A 20805-nucleotide genomic window follows, 5' to 3' on the forward strand; every position below is an offset into this window, starting at 1 on the left:
TTAGAACAGGGGTGTCCAAACTTGGGAACTGTAAGACTTGTGGACTTCAACTCCCAGAATTCCCCAGCCAGCATAGCTGGCTGGGGAATTCTGGGAGTTGAAGTCCACAAGTCTTAAAGTTCCCAAGTTTGGACACCCCTGCTTTAGAAGACACTGTGCCTAACAATCCTTCAAAGGTGTTAGCCAAGAGCAACCAACTTGGGGCTTGAAGTAGTTTTCAAAAAGTAATCTTTGAGCAATCCTAGCATCAGCCTTTGCTAAATTAGATGGCCTGCAGTTTGTCTCATATTTCATCTTATGCGATGGGAGTTGTAGTCCAACCCTTCTAGATGATGCCTTGTTAAGTTTACTTCAAAGGGCCTGGAAAGGAGATCAGATTCTGCTTCCCATTGCTGCTGCATTGCATCCAGGTGCTTTAAGGATCACAATTCTAAAATTGATGCGTTCTATGCCATCAAGTCATTTTCAACACCTAGCAGTTTTCTCCACAATGATCTACCCCTATTTTGAATACAGAATACAGAGTTGGAAGGGACCTTGGAGGTCTTCTAATCCACCCCTTTGCTCAAGCAGGAGACCCTATACCATTTTAGAAAAACAATTGTCTAGTCCTTTCTTAAAAGCTCGCAGTGTAGAGGACTCATAAGTTCTGGAGGCAAGTCGTTCCACTGGTTGATTGTTCTCACTATCAGGGAATTTCTCCTGGGTTCTAGGTTGCTTCTCTGTTCAGTTTCCACCCATGACTTCTTGTCCTGCCTTCAGGAGCTTTGGAAAAATAGGTTGACCTTTTCAAGCCAACTCCCTTCCCTCAATGCCACTGCAACGCTACAACTGAGTCCTTCCACCATGCTCCTGGCATTATCTTTCCTTCCACCTTTCCCAGCTTTAGAAGGCTTTTCCAGAGAGCTGGGTCTTCAAAATTAGAAAATGGGAAACAGTCTAATAAATAAATAAATATACAAGGAGAATAGAGGAAGAAAGGGTTCAAATAGAACCAAGTTAGTTCTATTATTCCCCTGTCATTGTCAGATCACTCACTTCTCCGGCTTGACTTCCCCGGTGCTACCCCCCGCTGCGGGGAGGCGGAACCGGAAGGTATTAGATGGTTCCGCCCCAGGCGCCTGATGGAACCAGATAGGTTCCAGACGGAGCTTGGGCCACCTCCTGTGGACCTGACCCGCCCCCGAGTGGAGGACCTGGTAGACGCCTGGAATAGTGCGACTACCGGGGCCCTAGACCGGGTGGCGCGTTTGCGGCCTCTCCTGCGGCGACGAACCACCCTGGCCCCTTGGTTTACCGAGGAGCTAAGGGTGATGAAACGCCACAAGAGACGCCTAGAGAGTCGTTGGAGATCCTCCCGTTCCGAATTTGACCGAGCACAGGCACGAGCCTATTTGAGGACGTACCTTGTGGCATTAAGAGCGGCCAAACGTCAACATTGTGCCGCTCTTATTGCGTCCGCAGATAACCGCCCTGCCGCCCTGTTTCGGGTGACTCGCTCCCTCTTGTTTGAGAGACCGCAGGAAGCCCCTTTACAGGGCAGAGCAGAGGAGTTTGGGAATTATCTACAGGACAAAGTCGCTCAAATCCGGATGGGATGGGCCCCTTTCAGTGGTCCAGTGGAGACGCCCGAGGCGAGTCTTGAGGGACCGTTCTGGGAGGAGTTTGACTCGGTTGCCATCGAGGATTTGGACAGGTTGCGTGGACGTCTGCGTCCTACACATGTTTATTGGACCCGTGTCCCTCCTGGCTTGTACATGCAATCAATAAAACAAGGATTGTACATAGAACAATATCGGACCTCTGAAAAGTATAATCATGCATATGTACTCAGTACTTGGTTTGGGCCCCTTTTGCAGCAATTACTGCCTCAATGCGGCATGGCATGGAAGCTATCAGCCTGTGGCACTGCTGAGGTGCTATGGAAGACCAGGATGCTTCAATAGCAGCCTTCAGCTCTTCTGCATTGTTCGGTCTCATGTCTCTCATCTTTCTCTTGGCAATGCCCCATAGATTCTCTATGGGGTTCAGGTCAGACGAGTTTGCTGGCCAATCAAGCACAGTAATCCCACGGTTATTGAACCAGGTTTTGGTGCTTTTGGCAGTGTGGGCAGGTGCCAAGTCCTGCTGGAAAATGAAGTCAGCATCCCCATAAAGCTCGTCTGTGGAAGGAAGCATGAAGTGCTGCAAAATCTCCTGGTAAACGGCTGTGTTGACCCTGGACTTAATGAAGCACAGTGGACCAACACCAGGAGATGACATGGCTCCCCAAATCAACACCGATTGTGGAAACTTCACACTGGACTTCAAGCATCTTGCAGTGTGTGCCTCTCCATTCTTCCTCCATGCTCTGGGTCCTTGGTTTCCAAATGAGATGCAAAAGTTTGGACTTTGGACCACTGAGCAACAGACCAGGTCTGTTTTTCTTTAGCCCAGGTAAGACGCTTCTGACGTTGTTTGTTGTTCAGGAGCGGCTTGACAAGAGGAATACGACATTTGAAGCCCATGTCCAGGATTCATCTGTGTGTGGTGGCTCTTGATGCACTGACTCCAGCCTCAGTCCACTCCTTGTGAAAGTCCCCAACACTTTTGAATGGCCTTTTCCTGACAATCCTCTCCAGGCTGCGGTCATCCCTGCTGCATGTGCACTTTTTTCTTCCACACTTTTCCCTTCCATATAACTTTCTATTAATGTGCTTTGATACAGCACTTTGGGAACATCCAACTTCTTTTGCAATGACCTTTTGGAGGGGGTCAATGATGGTTTTCTGCATAACTGTCAGGTCAGCAGTCTTTCCCATGATTGTGATTCCTACGGAAGCAGACCGAAAGACCATTTAAAGGCTCGGGAACCCTTTGCAGTTGTTATGGCTTAATTAGCTGATTAGAGTGGGACACTTTGAGCCTAGAATATTGCACCTTTTCACAATATTCTAATTTTCTGAGATTGTGGATTTGGGGTTTTCATGAGCTGTAAGCCATAATCATCGCAATTATGACACATCACGGCTTGAACTATCTTGCTTTGTCTGTAATGAGTCTATCTCATATATTAGTTTCACCTTTTAAGTTGCGTTACTGAAATAAATGAACTTTTGGACGATATTCTAATTTTTCGAGTTTCACCTGTATGATAGAACCTAGACATTTGAAGGTCTCTACTGTTGATACAGACAAGGAATTTGTCTGCGGTGCATAAAGCCTCAGTATTTGCACTGAGCTGAGATTGCAAAACGAAGGGATGAATTGCAACCTGCTCTTGTCCTTCCGATGCATTTCAGCCTTAACCAGCTCTGCAACTTCTTCCATCAACCACTCCATTACGGCTTCGTTCAAGAAGCCACCATTCTTGAAAGCAAGCCAGCCTGGGCATCCTTAGTCGGAGAATGCCTCCCTCCTTCCCTCCCTCCCTCCTCCAGCGACGTCTTCCCGGGGGGAGCGGGCGGGCAAGCGCGCGCCTCCTCAGCCAATAGGAGCGCTAGGACTCGCCTCGATTGTGACACCTGGTAACGCCCCCTCCTCTGCACGCCTTTCGCCTCCACAGCGCATGCGGACACGGGCGTGACGGCGCGCGCCAGCCGCGGTCGCCTTCCCTCCCCAAGATGGCGGCGGCCACCGGCGGCGAGGCGGTTTGTGGCGACGGCCCGGCAAGCGGCACCGGCGACGTCGGCAAGAGGACTCACCTGGGCATCCCCGAGGCCGTTTTCGTCGTAAGCGAGGGAGCGGGGCGAAAGGCTTGGCGAAGCGGGCCGGGACGCGGGAGGGAGGGGGGGGGAAGCGCGACGGCGACGTTCCAACAGCCCGCTTTCTCTTGCGCATGCGCGCTCCCTTTCTGTCAGGGGGCGGTTAGGGCCCGCGCGGCCGGGCGTTGGAAGGTAGTCTGCCTGTCTCCATGGAGGCTCCTCAACATGGGGCGGGGTCGGCCAGGCTACTCGGTGCTTGTCCCTGGATGGGAAGGGCCGAAGCGGCGATCTTTCCCGAGCCCGGTACGGGTGCTTTGGCTCCCGCAGCTTTGGCTGGGGATTCTGGGCTCTGTAGTCCGTGGGAGCTCCTCAAGGGCGTCTAATGGGGAAAGATCCTGTTTCTTGGGAGAGAAGAGATTGGGTGGGGGTGTTCTGCTGTCTAATTTAACCGGCATATTGCCCTTTAAGGTAGAGCCTCTCTTATGTTCAAAGACCGTCTTGAGCCAATCCCTCCCCCCCCCCACTCTCAGCCCAACCCACCTCACAGGGTTGTTGTTGTGAGGTAAATAAGAGGAGACGGAGTCTTAGGTATGCTTGACACTATATTGGTTTGTTACATTTATTTGCCAGCTATCTTGCTCTGGGGCTACTCTAGGCAGCTTGAAATAATAACAACAACTACTACTACTACTACTACTACTACTACTACTACTACTACTACTACTACTACTACTACAGTTTACATCCACGCGGTGACACTGATAGACTATACCTGCCCCGAAAATCAGGTGGCAGAGGATTATTACAAGTGAAGCAAATAGTTGAAGAAGAAAAACATGCACTGGCTGATTATTTAAAAGAAAGTCAAGAACATCTATTAATCGAAGTAAAGAACAAAAATCTACTGAAGGCCCAACAGACGAAACAAGAATACAGAAAAGTTGTGATAAAATCAAGAATGGAGAGTTGGCAGAACAAAGCATTGCATGGTCAATTTCTGGAAAAAATAAAGTGGACAGTGAAAAAACTTGGTTATGGTTAACAACAGGTACATTGAAGAAAGAAACAGAGTCACTAATCCTGGCTGCGCAAGAACAAACTATCCGCACAAATGCCATTAAGGCCAAAATCGAAAAATCCTCTGATGATGCCAAATGCAGACTCTGCAAAGAAGTTGATGAAACTGTTGACCACATACTCAGCTGCTGTAAAAAAATCGCGCAGACTGATTATAAATTGCGGCACAATTCAGTAGCACAAATGATCCACTGGAATTTGTGCAAAAATTATAATATTAAAACAACAAACTAGTGGGAACATAAGCCTGAAAAAGTCACCGAAAATCAGATGGTCAAGATCCTATGGGATTTTTGTATACAAACGGATAAAATACTGGCGCATAACACGCCAGACATCACACTGGTTGAGAAAAATAAGGTTACAATCATAGACATCGCAATACCAGGTGATAGCAGGGTCGAGGAGAAGGAACATGAAAAAATCACGAAATACCAGGACCTAAAAATTGAAATTCAATGATTATGGCACAAACCAGCAGTGATAATTCCAGTGGTAATCGGCACTCTGGGTGCTATTCCAAAAGCCCTGGAATTACATTTAAAACAGTTAAAACTTGACAAAATCACCATCAGTCAAATGCAAAAGCTGCACTGCTTGGATCTGCACGTATATTACGAAAATACATTACGACGTCCTAGGCCCCTGGGTGGGGCCCGACTAGTAATCAATGCCAAATCCGGTGAAACAACTGGCTGCTGTGATACAACTGAATAATAAAAATAATAATATCAGTGGTTCCCACCCTTTTTTTGGCCATGCCCCACCTAAGTATCTTTAAAATCCTGATCCCCCCACATATAATTCTTTCTTTACTCAAAAAGTGAACTCTACTGAGGCAGAGGAATCCTAAAAGGCCATTAACGTGGTTTAAACAAGGTTCAAATTGCCCCCCATTAAAAATCAAATTGCCCCCCTTGTGGGGTGTGGGCCCCACGTTGGGAACCACTGATATAAATGAAATAAATAAGCAGTTTCCTATAAATGAGCTAGTCCAGGTTCACTTCTATAGTTCCACTGCAGCAGGCGTCTGGCTGGTCTCTTTGTTATCTTTGGGGGAAGCATCCGCAGCAGGTAATGCTGGAAATGAATCTTCTAAGGTGGCGGTAAGCGTAGTTTTCCTGCATGATTTTGGTACTCTGTGTAAGTGGCTTTAAAAGGAGATTGGGGAAGTTTATGGAAGGTGAGGCGGTCAAGAACTAGTTTAGCTCAAGAGTCAAGAAAGCAGGCTGGGGACCAGTTGGGTACCTCTTGACCAATCATCAGTGTCTGTGAGTTCTAGTCTCACCTTAGGCATAAAAGCTAACTGGTCACTCATGACACTGAGTTCTAGTCCTACCTTAAGCATGAAAACCAGTTGGGTACCACTTGGCCAATCATCATGGACTTTGAGTTCTTGTCTCGCCTTAGGCATAAAAGCCAGGTGGGTGATTTTGGGCCATTTACAAGGAGGTAGTGATTTTGGGTCGCTCATTCTGCCTCATCTCCAAGAAGGGAGGCATTGGCAAAAACTTCCAAAAAGGTTGCCCAAAAGAGCCCCTGCAAGGATTCATCTAGGCAGTTGCCTTTGCCTTAAGACTGACTTAAAGGCAAAGACAGCCAGTTTGGCATTGAGATTGAAGGCACCAGACTACTAACTGGGAGACTTGAGTTCCAATGCTGCCTAGGAAATGAAGATAATTGGATGAGCTTGGGGCAGTCCCTCTCTCATAGCCTTATGAAGAAAGTAGTGTGACAAGCAAGCACAAACCACTTTCAATAGAGAGCCATTTGGGGGTCATGACTAAGGCACCAGACTAGGCATCAGGAGCCCTATCCAACCGTAGACACAAAGCTCACCAGTTATCTGTGGTACCAGTCATTCTCAACCCAGGAGGGCCAGTGCAAAACACACTGCAGGACTCATCCAGGACGCTATCAGAGGTCAAGACAGGTTCAAAAGCACACAAAACAAAACAACAAAACCCACAAAAGCAGGTTTCTTGTCAATATTTGTCTTGTCAGATGCTGACGGAGCCAAGCTGAATGGAGCTATTGCATTCCAGGTTTTAAGCTCCTGTATCACAAACCTAGTTAGCAGCGCAGGTTTTGGATCTTTCTTTTAATACAGAAAATACTTGGTTTTACCATACCCATCTGCCATCTTTCCTAGAATGTAGCGTGCAGGGTCTTTTCCATTGACTGCTGATTCTTCATTTACTTAGTTCTTTTTTAAAAAAAAATCCTTCATGAAATATGTTAAGCAGAGGGATAATTCTTAAATCTTAAATCCCAAGATTTCCCAACCAATTTTGTAACCAAGAGAGAGTTAAATCCAGGTTGTTATTCTATTGTTATGATGTAATATTTTGGTTTGGACCCAGTCTGGGAGACAGAAAACTTTCTGGAAGAAACATATTGTGTAGTTGCCTAGGAAAGAGCATGAACAGGTCTATACATTTTCTAGTTTGGTTCAGTTCTTTGTTTTTGTTTCCCCTCCACCAGTGTTTGCTTCCCAGCTAACCAGAGAGACTTAAGTGAACCAGTAATGGAAATGATTTTGAGGAGCCGACCTAAAAGCATTTCATTGATGGTCTGATTATCCAGTTCTGCCAATCCTTCTTTCCAGGATGTCAAAAAACCAAAGGAACAAGTTATTGGCTCATCAGCCTGATGTTGTGTTTTTGGAATTAATCATATATGTATATTCTTACTTTAAGGAAGATGTAGATTCTTTCATGAAACAGCCAGGAAATGAAACAGCAGATGTAGTGCTCAAGAAGCTGGATGAACAGTATCAAAAATATAAATTTATGGAGCTTAACCTTGCCCAGAAGAAAAGAAGGTGGGTATGTTTATGATACTTTTACTGGTACAAGGGCTGTTCTAAAATTTGGACACTTCTCCAAATAATATGGAGTAAATATGGTGTAAATTATTTCATTAAACTTTTCAGACATTTCTTTCCTATGTACATATCGTTATAAGCAGCTGAAATAAGTAAGTTTTAATACATAACCTGTTCCCTCTACAGGAAGTTTCCAATCATCATATTCATCTAGGTGATGGTATTATTTCAAATGTTCATAAGGGCACATCTATATGTTGTATATCCTGAAATACATTTGAGGCTGTTGGAAGAAATTTCATAAAATGCACTGAAATAGAGTAAAATAATTATTCTGCCATAAGTAGAGCTTTTGATGCTCATTCCCCATTCAGTAATGGGGAACACTGAAAGGGTTTAAAAAAAAATGCTGTATCAGAGGCAGTAGGTCCTGGTTCTTACATTTATATCTGAAGAGAATGCTTTTCTTTTTATGCATGGTCACAATGGCATGTGCAAGTAACTTATTTGTGACTCAGCTTTTTTCTTCCTAAGAAAAAAAATTAATATCCACTGTCTCACTTATTGCCAGCCCAGCTCGTTGGACCAGCCAGGAAATTAATTCCATAGAAGGCTTAAAACAAAACTACTTTTTATTAAAATTGGCTATAATACCACAGTCTTGCAAGTCAGATTGTGCTGTACTTCTATCCCCTTTTACTCCACTGAATCAGGAAAGTGTCTGCCTGTGTCACTTCTGAATGTTATCTCATCTTTCAGGAGTTAAAAAAATGCTTCACCTCTTTTTGCCTAGGTAACAGCTCCTGTATATTTCTGTTAAGGTCATCTTCCTTACTTTCTACAGTTTTAGTATGAATCAAAACGTTGGGTGTTTTTTTTCCAGATGAAGAATGATAAAAATAATTTTTTAAATGTTTTATTTTACAGATTAAAAAGTCAAATTCCTGAAATTAAACAGACATTAGAGATCTTAAAACACATGCAAAAGAAAAAGGTAAGTACAGCTAGTCCTTGACTTACAAACCACAATTGGGCCCAGAATTTCCGTAGGTAAGCAAGGTTCTTAGGTGAGTCATGGCCCATTTTATGGCCAACCCTAACCACTTTTGAGTCATAACATTTATCTGAATGAATTCCTTTGGAAATACAGCATCTATTTTCCATATCTAATTGAAAAATGAAATAATGCATTCTCTCTAAGCAGTGTACTTATTCCTAGACAAATTCAGTGAAATATCCTATCGTGTGCACATTGCTACGCCATTAGTTATAACAAACAGGTTAGCTTTAAATCTTAAGTATTTTCATCATGGCAGAAAATTAAAAGTACTCTATAGACCATTGCTTTGATTATGTTGATTTGTCCTTTCCAAAGGAATCTACAGATCTCATGGAAACCAGATTCTTATTGGCAGATAATGTCTACTGTAAAGCATCAGTTCCTCCTACAGATAAAGTTTGTCTCTGGTTAGGGGTAAGTAAGTTAATAGAAAGTGAAGCACCTCTTCCAGTGCTGAATGTATTGTAGTTCTAAATATGGTTGTAACATATTTGGAATTTTCTAGTAAAAATGTACTGTAACTTATTTGCTTACGTGGTAGGAAACTCTGTCTTTTAAGGCAGGATTAGTTTTTTTTAATCACAAGAATATCTAAGCCACTTTCAAAGGGAGCCCAGTGATGTTATTTTAGCAAACTTATTTTAGATGCTGACACCAAAGATTGCTTTGATATTTGAGACTAAACTATGAAACTCTTCCTTTTTTATTATTTTCTGTTTATTATATCTGACATGGCAAACTATAATGTGTAATTCTCTTTCATGGCTTCCTGGTAAAACGTAGTTTGCCAGCTTGGAAATCTTTGCTAAAGGAAGAGGTATATCCTGAAACAATGTATGAGCTAAGGATTAAAGTTGCTGGTCAGTAATGGGATTCTCATCTTCGTGGCACAGTTTGGAGATTAGCTGCATCCATTATTCTGTGCAGTTTTCAAGATTCAGTAATCTGTTAGGTCAGTTTTCTGGTTTCACGGGCATTTGCTGATAACTGGCTTTAAGTTCAGAATGGGCAAGTTTGCTGTCCTTAGTCCCAATTACATGCCCCTACTGATGCCTAGAGCTGGTATGAATGGAAGGTCAGCATCTTCCAGATGGCAAAAACTGAGCTTCAACTCTACCTTGATTTCAAGGAATCATAAAAATACGTTTTCATTTAAATGCTGCCCTTAGGCCAATGTTATGCTGGAATACGATATTGACGAAGCCCAGGCACTGCTAGAAAAAAATCTTAGCACAGCTACAAAAAACCTCGAGTCCCTAGAAGAAGATTTGGATTTCCTTAGAGATCAATTTACAACTACGGAAGTCAGTATCCTTTTTGCGGTTCAAATGTTAGATTGGAATGGTCTTGTTGGGCGTACCTCTACTTGTTAATTGCATTTGCACGAAGCGACTTCAAGACAGCGCCAGGTGTTAAAGAATTGCAGTTCCAAGACTTGTATTTCTATTGTGTTTTTCAGCCAGAGTGAACTCTCAGAGCCAGGTGCCGTCAAATCCACTTAAAGACAGTGGATGCATAAGCAAAGAAGGGTCTGAGAGAAAAAAAAAGATCCCTATTATTTTGATCCTTGATAACATAGCTCTGTCTTGCATAAACTTAAGCCTTTAGGTTATTACTTTTTCTTTTTCCTTTTTTTTTTTTGGATAATGTGCAGATTCAATCTGGACTTTAAGCTCTTTCCTCTAAAAGCAGTGGTTCTCAACCTTTGCAGCTTGGGGGGAGGGAACAGGGCCGTGGGAGCATCAGGCCGGCATGCAAGCACCGCGCAAGTTGAGCTGTGCTGGTCCGTCACTCGCACGAGTTGAGCTGCATGCATGGGTGGGCACACTGGGCCAATGCTATGCAACCCTGCTGCAAATTGGCCGCAGCCTAGAGTTTGGGGACCTTGCTCTACAGGAAAAGCAAATAGATCCTCCAGGTGCTTCATTAAAATATTGCTTATTTTAGGCCTCCCTTTCAGGAGACATTCCAAACAGTCTTTTATATTTCTGAAGCAGGTATAGAAAATACATTGCATTGCTGAGTAGACGGATTATTCTCTCGGCCTATCTCTATGCTCATTCTTGAATTGTTGCTATTTTCTCACTGGGCTGTTTGTTAAAAGAATAAGAGATTTTCTCTTCTAATGAATTGGAGCCTGATCATCCCCTGTATCATTAAAAAAATGCTACTTAAGCATGATGTGGGAAGAATTTCACCCCATGTCTATATTTAGTAGACAGTGAAGCAGTTGATCCTATAAACAAATAGCAGCAGACAGGTTTTTCAAAACTACACATGAATAAACTATGTGGTTGTCAATATTCTGTCTTCTCAGCTGAGAACAATTTTATTCAAATGAGCATTGCTGCTTCTCCAAACAAGCAGGGGATCCGGGATGTACTAAAAGGGGAACTTTAAAGGGGGTAGTGAAAAAGCTGCCTTGAAATTTGTCCCCAGCATTCCTTGGTCTGTCTGTGTTGGCTATGGAAGTTTCAAATCCACCTGGGAGGCATTTGTCTTGGGAAAATCAGTTTTTCTATTCCCTAAGCGCCATTGAGGAGCCCTTTATGTTCATAATTAAACCTGCGTCTGCTTTTGAAAAATACCTTCCTTAATCTCCGTCTGCAGATATGGCCAGAGTTTATAATTGGGATGTAAAGCGAAGAAACAAGGATGACCCTCCTAAGAACATGGCTTAGTTCTGCTAGTTTTAAATACGGTTTTTGTTTTTTCTTATTTTTAAACTACCGTTCGGTTCAGCCTTTGATGGACTGTGTTTTAATTTAATCTTTTTGGTTATTGACATAATGGCGAGCATCTTTTGTTTTTACATTTTTTAAAGGGGGTAAATCTTATTTGGTTCCATGCATGCTTCATGCGATTGGCCTGTTGGAAAAGGAGCCACACCAGTATGTAGTGAAGAAGCCCCTCATCAATCTGGGATTTGAGTCAAGGGAATTAGAAAGGGTCATTTTTTAAAGTCACAGCTACTCTTTGATGCTGAAGATTTATTAAAGAGGTCCACAGAATATATCACGGGGACAAACTTACCACTGATGTGACAGAGTAAATACATCGTTGTGTTTTTGGCAAATGACCCCTTTAATCTCACCCTCCAGACGTTCTCTGTTTAATTCTGTTCCGGAGAATGGCTCATCTTGGTACTTCAAAAGATCACATTTGGCCTTTAAAGGGTTAAATAATAAAACACTGAATCCTGTTTGTAGTCTTAGTTGGTTCTTGTATACGTTAATATCAATTCCAATGTTTCAAACGGGCAGCCAAAAGTTTTAATACTTTGCTCCATTTTACTGGCATACTGGCCATTCTTCTTGGTTTGGTCCAGATGTCTCGACACTTGCAAAGATGCCTGCTGCAACTTCTGGGACATAAATGGTGTATTGCAGCTCAGCTGTGTTGTCAGGTTGAATGTTATTCCCATGTTGCTTATTAAGGAAGCCTTGCAAAAATGTTGCCTTGACACCTTTTCTTTGAAGCACACCTGATGGCCAAATTAGCAGTGTAACTATGGTAACTGCTCAGGTTTCATTCAGTGCAAATGTTAACTGGCTTCTAGTTTCATTTAATAAACAATATCTGTAAAGTTTTGTACTATTATTTCATTTATATTAAAACAGTGAAACAGTGAAATGTTTTTAACATTTCCAAAATGTTTCTTGTTAAAATAGTGAAGAGAGAAATAGAACAAAACAGCAGCATTAGGCATGTACAATGCCTTGAGTTGAGAAAAAATAAAGACAGGATAAGTAAATAAAGAACATGCAGATACATTCAGGAATGGAGCCTCAAGATGTTACATCCTTAAGATTCCAAATTGCTTATTTGTGTTTTACCAAAAAAAGGATACTTTGTTTAGCTCAGTTGCAGCAGGAACAAAAGAAGCTGCAGTTCATTATGAAAAAGTCAGCCATTAACATGCTTATATTGCCAAAAATCTATTTTGTTGAATAAACCTGCAACTTCCCAGTTGCTTTGTTGTTTTAAAAAATCCAATGATTTCTTTGCAGTACTCCCAAAGTGAATATATAATTTGATTAAAATTATCAACCGTTCCTTAAAACCATTGTTTATTATTACTGTTAAAAATAACTGTATAATACTTCAAAAACATTTGAAATCAATATTGGCTTCTGCACCACGATGAAATCAACAGTGCCTGTGTACTGTGAAGACTTTTGGTCCTTTTTTCCCAATAAAAATGGAATGAAGACTGAAATGACCTGGATATAGGCAGCTATTAAAGCAAAATCCTGGGAATTAAGTCTCATTCTATTATTCTACTGGAGCAGTGTTGCAATTTTTTCCATCTATCCCGTCCTATCCTTTTCCATTTCTTCAATCCTATCTTTTTCTCATCTTCCAAGATCGATAGGAAAAATGTTTTTCTCCCAATGATATTGATGTTCAGAAAATTTGCAGGATAACAAACTAAAGAAAGCTCATCCAGACTTCCATATTCCGGTTGACCTCCAAATGTGTTCAGTCAATCTCCTAGGCAATTTGACTAAAGATCAGTGCTTCCTATCAAGACACCAATGTGAAAAAAGGGCGAAATGTAAAGAAGTAACTGTCGGTAATCCAAGTATCTGTTGGACTCTGATCATCTTCCTATTTCATTGAAAGCCATGTAATTTAACTTTCAACCTAGCTCTTGGTAACTTGATAACCTTAGCAGAGCTAGAGCAATTGAAGAATTCTTTTATAAGGTCAACCAAAAAGTCTAGTCCTTGAAGAACTAACAGATTCTGGCCAAAATGCCATCCAGTCTCTCTCCTTTTGCAACAATGAGCTTCGATAACCATACCTGGCTGTGCTATGAGTCTAACAACTGGTTACATTTCTCTCAGGACCCCAGTAGAGAGTTACTCCAGGGGTCGGCAACCTTAAATACTCAAAAGAGCTACAAAGGTTCCTAACCAGAAGCCCCCCGTTCAATTCTGAAGCCGACCGGAAGTCCGGTTTCCCCACCATAAAGTCTCCTCCCAGGGTGGCATCTTTTATCCTCTACTTGTCCTAACCAAAAGCCCTATCAATTGTGCAGCTGTCCGGAAAACCCGCCCCTTGCCATAGAGTCTCATCTTGGTGCTCCCTGCTTCCCCCCCTCCCCCCCCAACCAGAAGCTCCTCTCAAGACTGTGGTGCTGTCCGGCAACAGGGAGCCACAGCAGAGGGATGAAAAAGCCACATGCAGCTCCAGAGCCATGGATTGCTGACTCCTGCTTCAAGCCAACCGCAAGAATGTCTTCCTTGAACTGCCAAAATGTCCATGAAAGGTCCAGGGCCAGAGGTCAGCAGAGGCTGCTGTCATTGGAATTGGAAACATCTTCACTTGACGCCTGGAGTGGTAACATCTCCGAATGTTTATCCGCAATGCAAACCTCTTTGGATGGATTTCAGTGATGTCGTAGCTACACACGATAGCAATAAGCCAATAGCGCAATGGGTTACCTTGGCGGTAATCCAATTGGAATATTATCCCGTTTACATTGCTTAGAATTTTTTCATCCTGGTTGTGCTTAATGACAGACGCTTCTAAAATACTTCAAACGATGGCACTTGCCTACAAGTTTTTTTAAAAAAAACGATTCCATGGCAAACAGTGGGTGGTGTTTTTATTTTTAACCTAATCTGTGGGGGAAGGGGGGGGAGTTTCCCACCACAGTTCATGTACACAAGAGTTACTCGAGGTTTCATGAAAAATGGCGGAAAATAAAAAAAAGTAATCTTTACATGTATTGCATGTCACATATTCACATTAACGGCTTTGCTAAGCACGAGCATAATTTTCATCCACACAGAGCTAAATACAACATATTGCGTCACATTTCATTACAGTCATATAACAGAAAGCTAGCGAAAATGTACAGTATAATTATATATCTGGAGGGTCTGGATTTTTCTTTAAATCCAGCATGCAGACTAAGGTGAATTTGAAACGAATAAACTGGGTTTGTTTCTATTTTTGCTGGATTTTGCCAGATAGCATCAGAAAGAAAACAGCTTCCTATTGCCTCGTTAGCCCTTTCCCTTGTACTCGTCAGAAATCGACTCAAATCAGTTCAGAAAATCAGGTTTACAAAATAAAGCCCCTTCCATTTTTTTTAAAAAAAGACAGGAATACTTTTTTTCTGTCCCACCCTTGGTACACTGCTACTTGCATAGAGGGCTTACAAATTTAAATCATTAGAAAAAGACTGACAGGTTTTTAATCAGGATTATTGGGCCTTCCATTTCATTTAAATATATTTTCTGTGTGTCTTTGTCATCCTAATTCATGATAATACAAATCAAAGATGTTTATTCTTAATTTAAGTATTAACCCAGAAAAAAACTGTTTCAAAGGCATTTGCTACTATGTTAGTTCATCGATTTTGATTTTGATTGGTGCTGGATCCAGACTCCTTTTTAAAAATGACAGAACAATAATTTTTTTGATTCTGCAATTACTTGGAAAATTTACTGAAGGTATATAACAAAAAAAAAAAAAAACTTTTGCCCCATAAATTTGACGGAATCAAAAACTCCCTGGATGTAGTGGGGGTGGTGAGAGTTCATAATTGACCTTTGCATGTAGAAAGCCCTTCATTCACTCCATAACCCATCCAGTAAAGGCTGGTTGAATAGGCATTCTTGATTTGGAACTTAATATTAGACCTACTTGGATTTGCACATGTTAAGTTTCGTCTTAACATCAGGTAGTGCCGTTGGCTGGATTCCTATAACATGCTGAGCCACAAAAAGCACTAACCAAGTTTTTAAAACTGCCAAAGGTTGGTGCTGTAAGAATACCACCAAACTGGGCCTGAATGCAGTCTCAAATCCAGAGGAAGTGTGTTGTGTCACTGAAAAGAATATAAAACAGAATTGGAAGGGACCTTGGAGATCTTCTAGTCCAACCCCATGCAGGAAATCCTATACAATTTCAGACACCTGGTTGTCCAATCTCTTCTTAAAAACTTCCAGGATTGGAGTACCCACAAATTTTGGAGGCAAGCGATTGCACTCATTAATTGTTCTCCCTGTCAGGAAATTTCTTCTTAGTTCTAGGTTGCTTCTCTTCATTGCCTTTGGAGAATAGGTTGATCCCCCTCCTCTTTGTGGCAATCCCATAACTATTTGAAACACTGCTATCATGTCACCCCCCCCAGTCCTTTTTTCCCATTAAACTAGACATACTCAATTCCTGCAATCATTCTTTGTATGTTTTAGCCTCCAATCCCCAAATCATCTTTGTTGCTCTTCTCTGTCTATCTCCCATTAACATCTCTATAACCGCCCACATTTTAATCTGTGTCCCCTTATGCACAATGTACATGTATATGAAATATTCTCACAGCACATAGAAGAATATACTGTATAAGGTTCATATTTATAAAATCGCCTCTGAATTAATTATTTTGCTTTAATGGCTCAACTATTCCAAGTCCAGATGAAATATACAAGCAACTGTAACCTAAGGTACTTAAGCATATCTTTCAACACTTGGTAAACAGGCATTTAAAAAGTAGTTTACATATTGCCTTAATTTGATCACAGAAATTATCTGAAGTCACTGGTGAATCATGCAGAAACAGAAAACTATAGAAAAAAACTCAGAATGAAGGAAAAATTCCAACATGAATGTACTGACAGTTGTCAAAGGTATTACGTGGATTTATCATCACTCCCTCCCACCGTTTATTCTGCTATCTATCTGAAAAAAGCTAGCTTTTAAAGATGCTCCAACATTTCATCAGCTGGATAGATTGATTCTAATTAATCAATTTGATTAATTGACTTAAAACTGCTAACACCCCCTCCCTTCCTGGGGAAATAGACCTATTTTTTTAAAAAAAGCATATTCAATGCAAGCACATACCAGATCATAAGCAGCAATCCTTTATGTGAGAAGCTGGAATTTTTCTACAATAGTAATGTTCTGTTTGTCACACCCACACAGATACTATCTAAAAAGAACCCAACCTCTTTGTTTCATAGAAATGTTTTCCCCCCCTCCCCCATATGCAGGTTTAAGTAATTATTCAGCAGAAATTCAGATGATTGACTAAAACGTCTTTAATTAGTTATTTAGGCAGAAGCGTTTGCCTTTCTATCTTTATTTCCTTATATAAAGCTACAATTTGAGCCAGAGCATGCAAAATATAACCAATCCTACAAATCTATTTTACTCCTGGCTTCAACGCTAGCAAGATTCTTGAAATCAGTCTAAATCTGACTTACTGATAAAAAGAAATGGTCTTGAGTATATGTGGGCTTCCTCCCTTATTCTATTGCATTACGATAAAAAAATGTTTCCTTAACAAATGGGATGTGTATATTTGTTTGTGTCTTCTGCTGATTATTACGTGATTAGCGTCACCTCCCAAAAGGAAAAGTAAACACCCTGGATGTATGTAGGTCATTAAAAAGAGTATAGCCCTTTTCTGCAAACTTATTTCGTTAAAAGAAAGCAACACCCCAATTAATATTGTTTCTTTTAACATTGGCTTCGTCCTAAAGGTTCTTCAGGAATGTTTGCAATGCTCTCAAGGCATCCAACCCTCCTTTTCTTCCTTTCTGCGTTCAGATTCTCAAAAAAAGCCCAGCTCCAGATGCAAAATGATCAACAAGAAGAAAAAAAAGTGGAACTAGTGCTGAAAATGCAGATCTTGAGTTTCAAAAACTGTTTCCCATCCTTCAGCATCTCCCAAATGACACGTGTCACTTGCAAGTCACTGATTTCTTCCCTCTGCTCACATCAAAACCCTCTGCGCACATCCATCTCTTGACAACCAAGAGAGTCCCTTTTTATTTTGAAAACACTGGTTTTCCTCTAAGAATTCCAGGTTGTGTCATAAGCGTCCTTGCTTAACTAATCTAGCTTGCCTTCTTAAAGCAACGCTTAAATCAGAGATCTTCAAACCTGGCAACTTTAAGACTTGTGGACTTCAACTCCCAGAATTCTCCAGCCAGAGCTGGCTGGAGAATTCTGAGAGTTGAAGTCCACAAGTCTTAAAGTTGCCAAGTTTATGGACCCCTGGCTTAAATGATCGATATGTTCAGAAGGGAAAGAAAGGCCTTTAAAACTACAACACTTGCAAGTTAACTGACTTGCAAAAACAATGGTTGCTTTGCATCCCTTCTGCCTCGCCTATCTTACCATGCATCCTCTTCCTTCTCGGCCGGGACTCGCAGGAAATGCCGCGTGCAAAGAGCAGGAAGCATGGCTTCAATGCTACTTCAAACTTTAATCAATCTTGGCTTTTTCCAGAGGAAAATTAGAACATCCTGAATTAAATTGTACCCTCCCCCCTCTCTCACACACACATCAGCCCCCCCACCCTTCCTATCGCTTATTATAGGAATGCAACTTTCCAAGTGGCCCAAGCAACCTTCAACATTTCATTAAGCAATGTGGATAATGAACTGGACTTAGATCAGGGGATCTAATGAGGTGATCGTGGGGTGATCAGGGTCTCGCTGTGAGACTTTGGGCCGGTTAACCTCCAAGCCCAACCTACTTCAAAGGTTTGAGCCATGGTGGCGCAGTGGTTAGAGTGCAGTACTGCAGGCTCCTTCTGCTGACTGCCAGCTGCCTGCAATTTGGCAGTTCAAATCTCACCAGGCTCAAGGTTGACTCAGCCTTCCATCCTTCCGAGGTGGGTCAAATGAGGAGCCAGATTGTTGGGGGCAAGAGGCTGACTCTGTAAACCGCTTAGAGAGGGCTGTAAAAGCACTGTGAAGCGGTATATAAGTCTTGCTATTGCTAATTATGCAAAAAGATTCTTCGGTTTGAATCAGCATCAGTTACACTCACAATAATCTGCCAGAGAAGGGTACACACAGTGCAGTGTATAAGTCTAAGTGCTATTGCTAAGTGCTATTGCTATTTGTGGTATTGGAAAAGAGAGCCCACATAAGTGTACTGGGACTCCCTGAGAAAAGATAGAATATAAATGCAATCATGTATTTTAATAACCATTATTAGTAATAAATCAATAGGGTTACCTCTTCTTGCAGAAATCTAACAACTGAGATGCCAGTTCCTTCAGATCTTGGATGAAAGACCCAGCAAGAACTGAAAGATTTCTTCAAACTGGACACGGTTTAAGTGACAGGGAGAGGGAATCATTAAATACATAGGTTATACTCATCACTGGGTAATTCTAACATTAATTTAAATGGGAAGTATTGCACACCTGACTCGTAGAACTCAATTAGAAAGTCTCTTGGGAATCCTTTCAGGATTGAGAATCAGGATGGGTACTGTAATGGTTGAAGTGCTGGGCTAGGACTGGGAGCACCCAAGGTCTTTCAGGTGCCCCTCAACTATGGATGACTTTTGACCAGTCATCAACTTCCTTTGTGGGGCTGCTTTTCTGGAGAAAAACGGGGGGAAGGGAAGCACGATGTACCCTTAGGCTTTTGAAGAAAGAACCAATAAATATTGAGCTTACCCATTCAACTGGTGAGTTCTTTCCAGATTAATGGTGGAACCTGAACTATCAAATCCCCGGAAGCTTTTGAAACATCAACATTGGAAGTAACAAAGTAAGGCTCATCTTCTGGCTTCAATTTTAGTGGCTCCGCAATGTTTTAACTTGTTTAATTTCTATGGCAGCAAGCCTCTTGTTATTATCACTATTCTTTCATCCATGGCGATCATTAAAAGGTAGGAAGCAGATGATTTCTGGAGAAGCCATGGTTTCTCTCTCTTTCCCTTGTTCCTGTTCTAAACACGCTTCCTAATTGTAGGACTATGGCTTCAAAAGAAAAAGAAAAGAAAGGAAAAGAAGAAGAAAAGCAAAAAAGCAGTGAGAGATGAATCTATTTAAACCAGGGTACATAAAACCCATTGGTGGTGACTATTCCCTACCCCGTTTTTCCAAACTCCTCTGGCCTTATCTCTACCACATTAACATGCATCTGGATTGATTCGTACATGGTGGGGGGGGGGGTTATAGCCTCCTCGTGGCTTTTGACCTCCAGCAGTCCAAGCGCCGGTGCTTTGCCTCCTGAACTGCACCTTCTCTGCCTTCCCACCAAGTTTGTGGAGTAGGAATGGAACCGGTTGGGGCTTTTGAAGAAAGCCTCCTTCCTCCTCGCATGGGGGGGTGGGGTGGGGAACTTCACGGTTAGCACAGGCACCTCCTATCTGACTTCACCACTTCTTCCGAAGAATGCACCACGTTGGGCACAAAGCCGCTCTTGACCCCTTCCCAGCCCTCCTGGATGCTTATCTCCCCCCTTTTCACGAGTTCATAGATGTCTCGAGTCAGGTCAGTGAAGGCCTTCTCCACGTTAATGGCATCCCGTGCCGAGGTCTCAATGTACTTCATGTCGTAGGCGAGGGCCAGTTTCTCGGCCTCATGTCGGGTGACTTGCCGCTGCGTGTCCAGGTCGCACTTGTGGCCCACTAAAACAAAGACAATCTGATAAGGCTGGACGTGAGCCTTGGTCTCCTCCAGCCATTCGTGGACATTCTGGAAGGACCTCCGGTTGGTAATGTCAAATAGGAGCAGGCCCCCGACGGAATTTCTATAGTAGGCTCGCGTAATGGATCTGGAAGAGAGCAAAGACCCAAGAGAGGAGGAAACGTCATTAAAATGCAAGCACCAAATCATAGCTATTTTTCATCTCGTGGGCATAGATACAAATCGATCCAAAGGATGGTTTCCTGTATGAATATGATCCAAGCCAGATTCCTTTGGGCTTAGCGTGAGGTTCGGGCCCAGCCACTATGGCAATAAAATGGTGTCTTGTGGTTTATATTGTATACAGAGATCAACTGTGGCTTGTTCAACAAGCTGGTTATACAAGCCCTGGCTTACTATGCTGAGGAAACTCAGCCGTTCCAGTTTATATAAATTGCATGCCTGGCTTAGCACTGTGATGGCGTTGGGTGGAAACGTCGCATGCGCTCATCAGGGACACACTCCAGGAAAGCCAAACTTCTGCGTTCTGGAGTGCATGTGCACCTGACAATCAGCTGGCAAGGGTGCATGCGCACACCGGTTTTCGGCACTGCTGGATGGGGCAAAGAATAGCTGATCATTGCACGTGCCTGCGCACCAGAAATCCGAAAGAAAGGCAAGGCTGTGCGCACCGGGCAACGTGGCTTCGCGTTCCACTTTGGGCACACGTGCCATAGGTTCACCATCATGGGTTTAGCATATT

General features: G+C 42.4%; 2 protein-coding genes across 3 annotated transcripts in view; one reads left to right on the forward strand and one right to left on the reverse strand.

Annotated features, from left to right (window-relative positions):
• Positions 1–20805, reverse strand: part of RAB39B (RAB39B, member RAS oncogene family) — a 404112-nt gene that overhangs the window by 375624 nt on the left and 7683 nt on the right. The window contains exon 2 of one of the 2 annotated variants that reach the window (XR_014176309.1): positions 18251–20190. Coding sequence is in view for 1 of the 2 variants with exons in the window: in XM_081964032.1 (XP_081820158.1) it covers positions 19764–20190 (427 nt within the window). In the remaining variant the exon portion in view is untranslated. Of the gene's footprint in view, positions 1–11349; positions 20191–20805 lie in introns of those variants that run through there. The other variant, XM_081964032.1, reaches the window with a different exon arrangement.
• Positions 3552–11849, forward strand: VBP1 (VHL binding protein 1). Its single transcript, XM_081964033.1, has 6 exons — positions 3552–3710; positions 7460–7584; positions 8515–8581; positions 8963–9061; positions 9817–9955; positions 11258–11849. The coding sequence occupies exons 1-6, from the start codon at positions 3603–3605 to the stop codon at positions 11326–11328; spliced, it is 609 nt and encodes a 202-aa protein (XP_081820159.1). The 5' UTR covers positions 3552–3602; the 3' UTR covers positions 11329–11849.

The sequence above is a fragment of the Natrix helvetica genome (assembly GCF_964273705.1).
Source record: "Natrix helvetica genome assembly, chromosome: 11".
NCBI lineage: Eukaryota > Metazoa > Chordata > Lepidosauria > Squamata > Natricidae > Natrix > Natrix helvetica.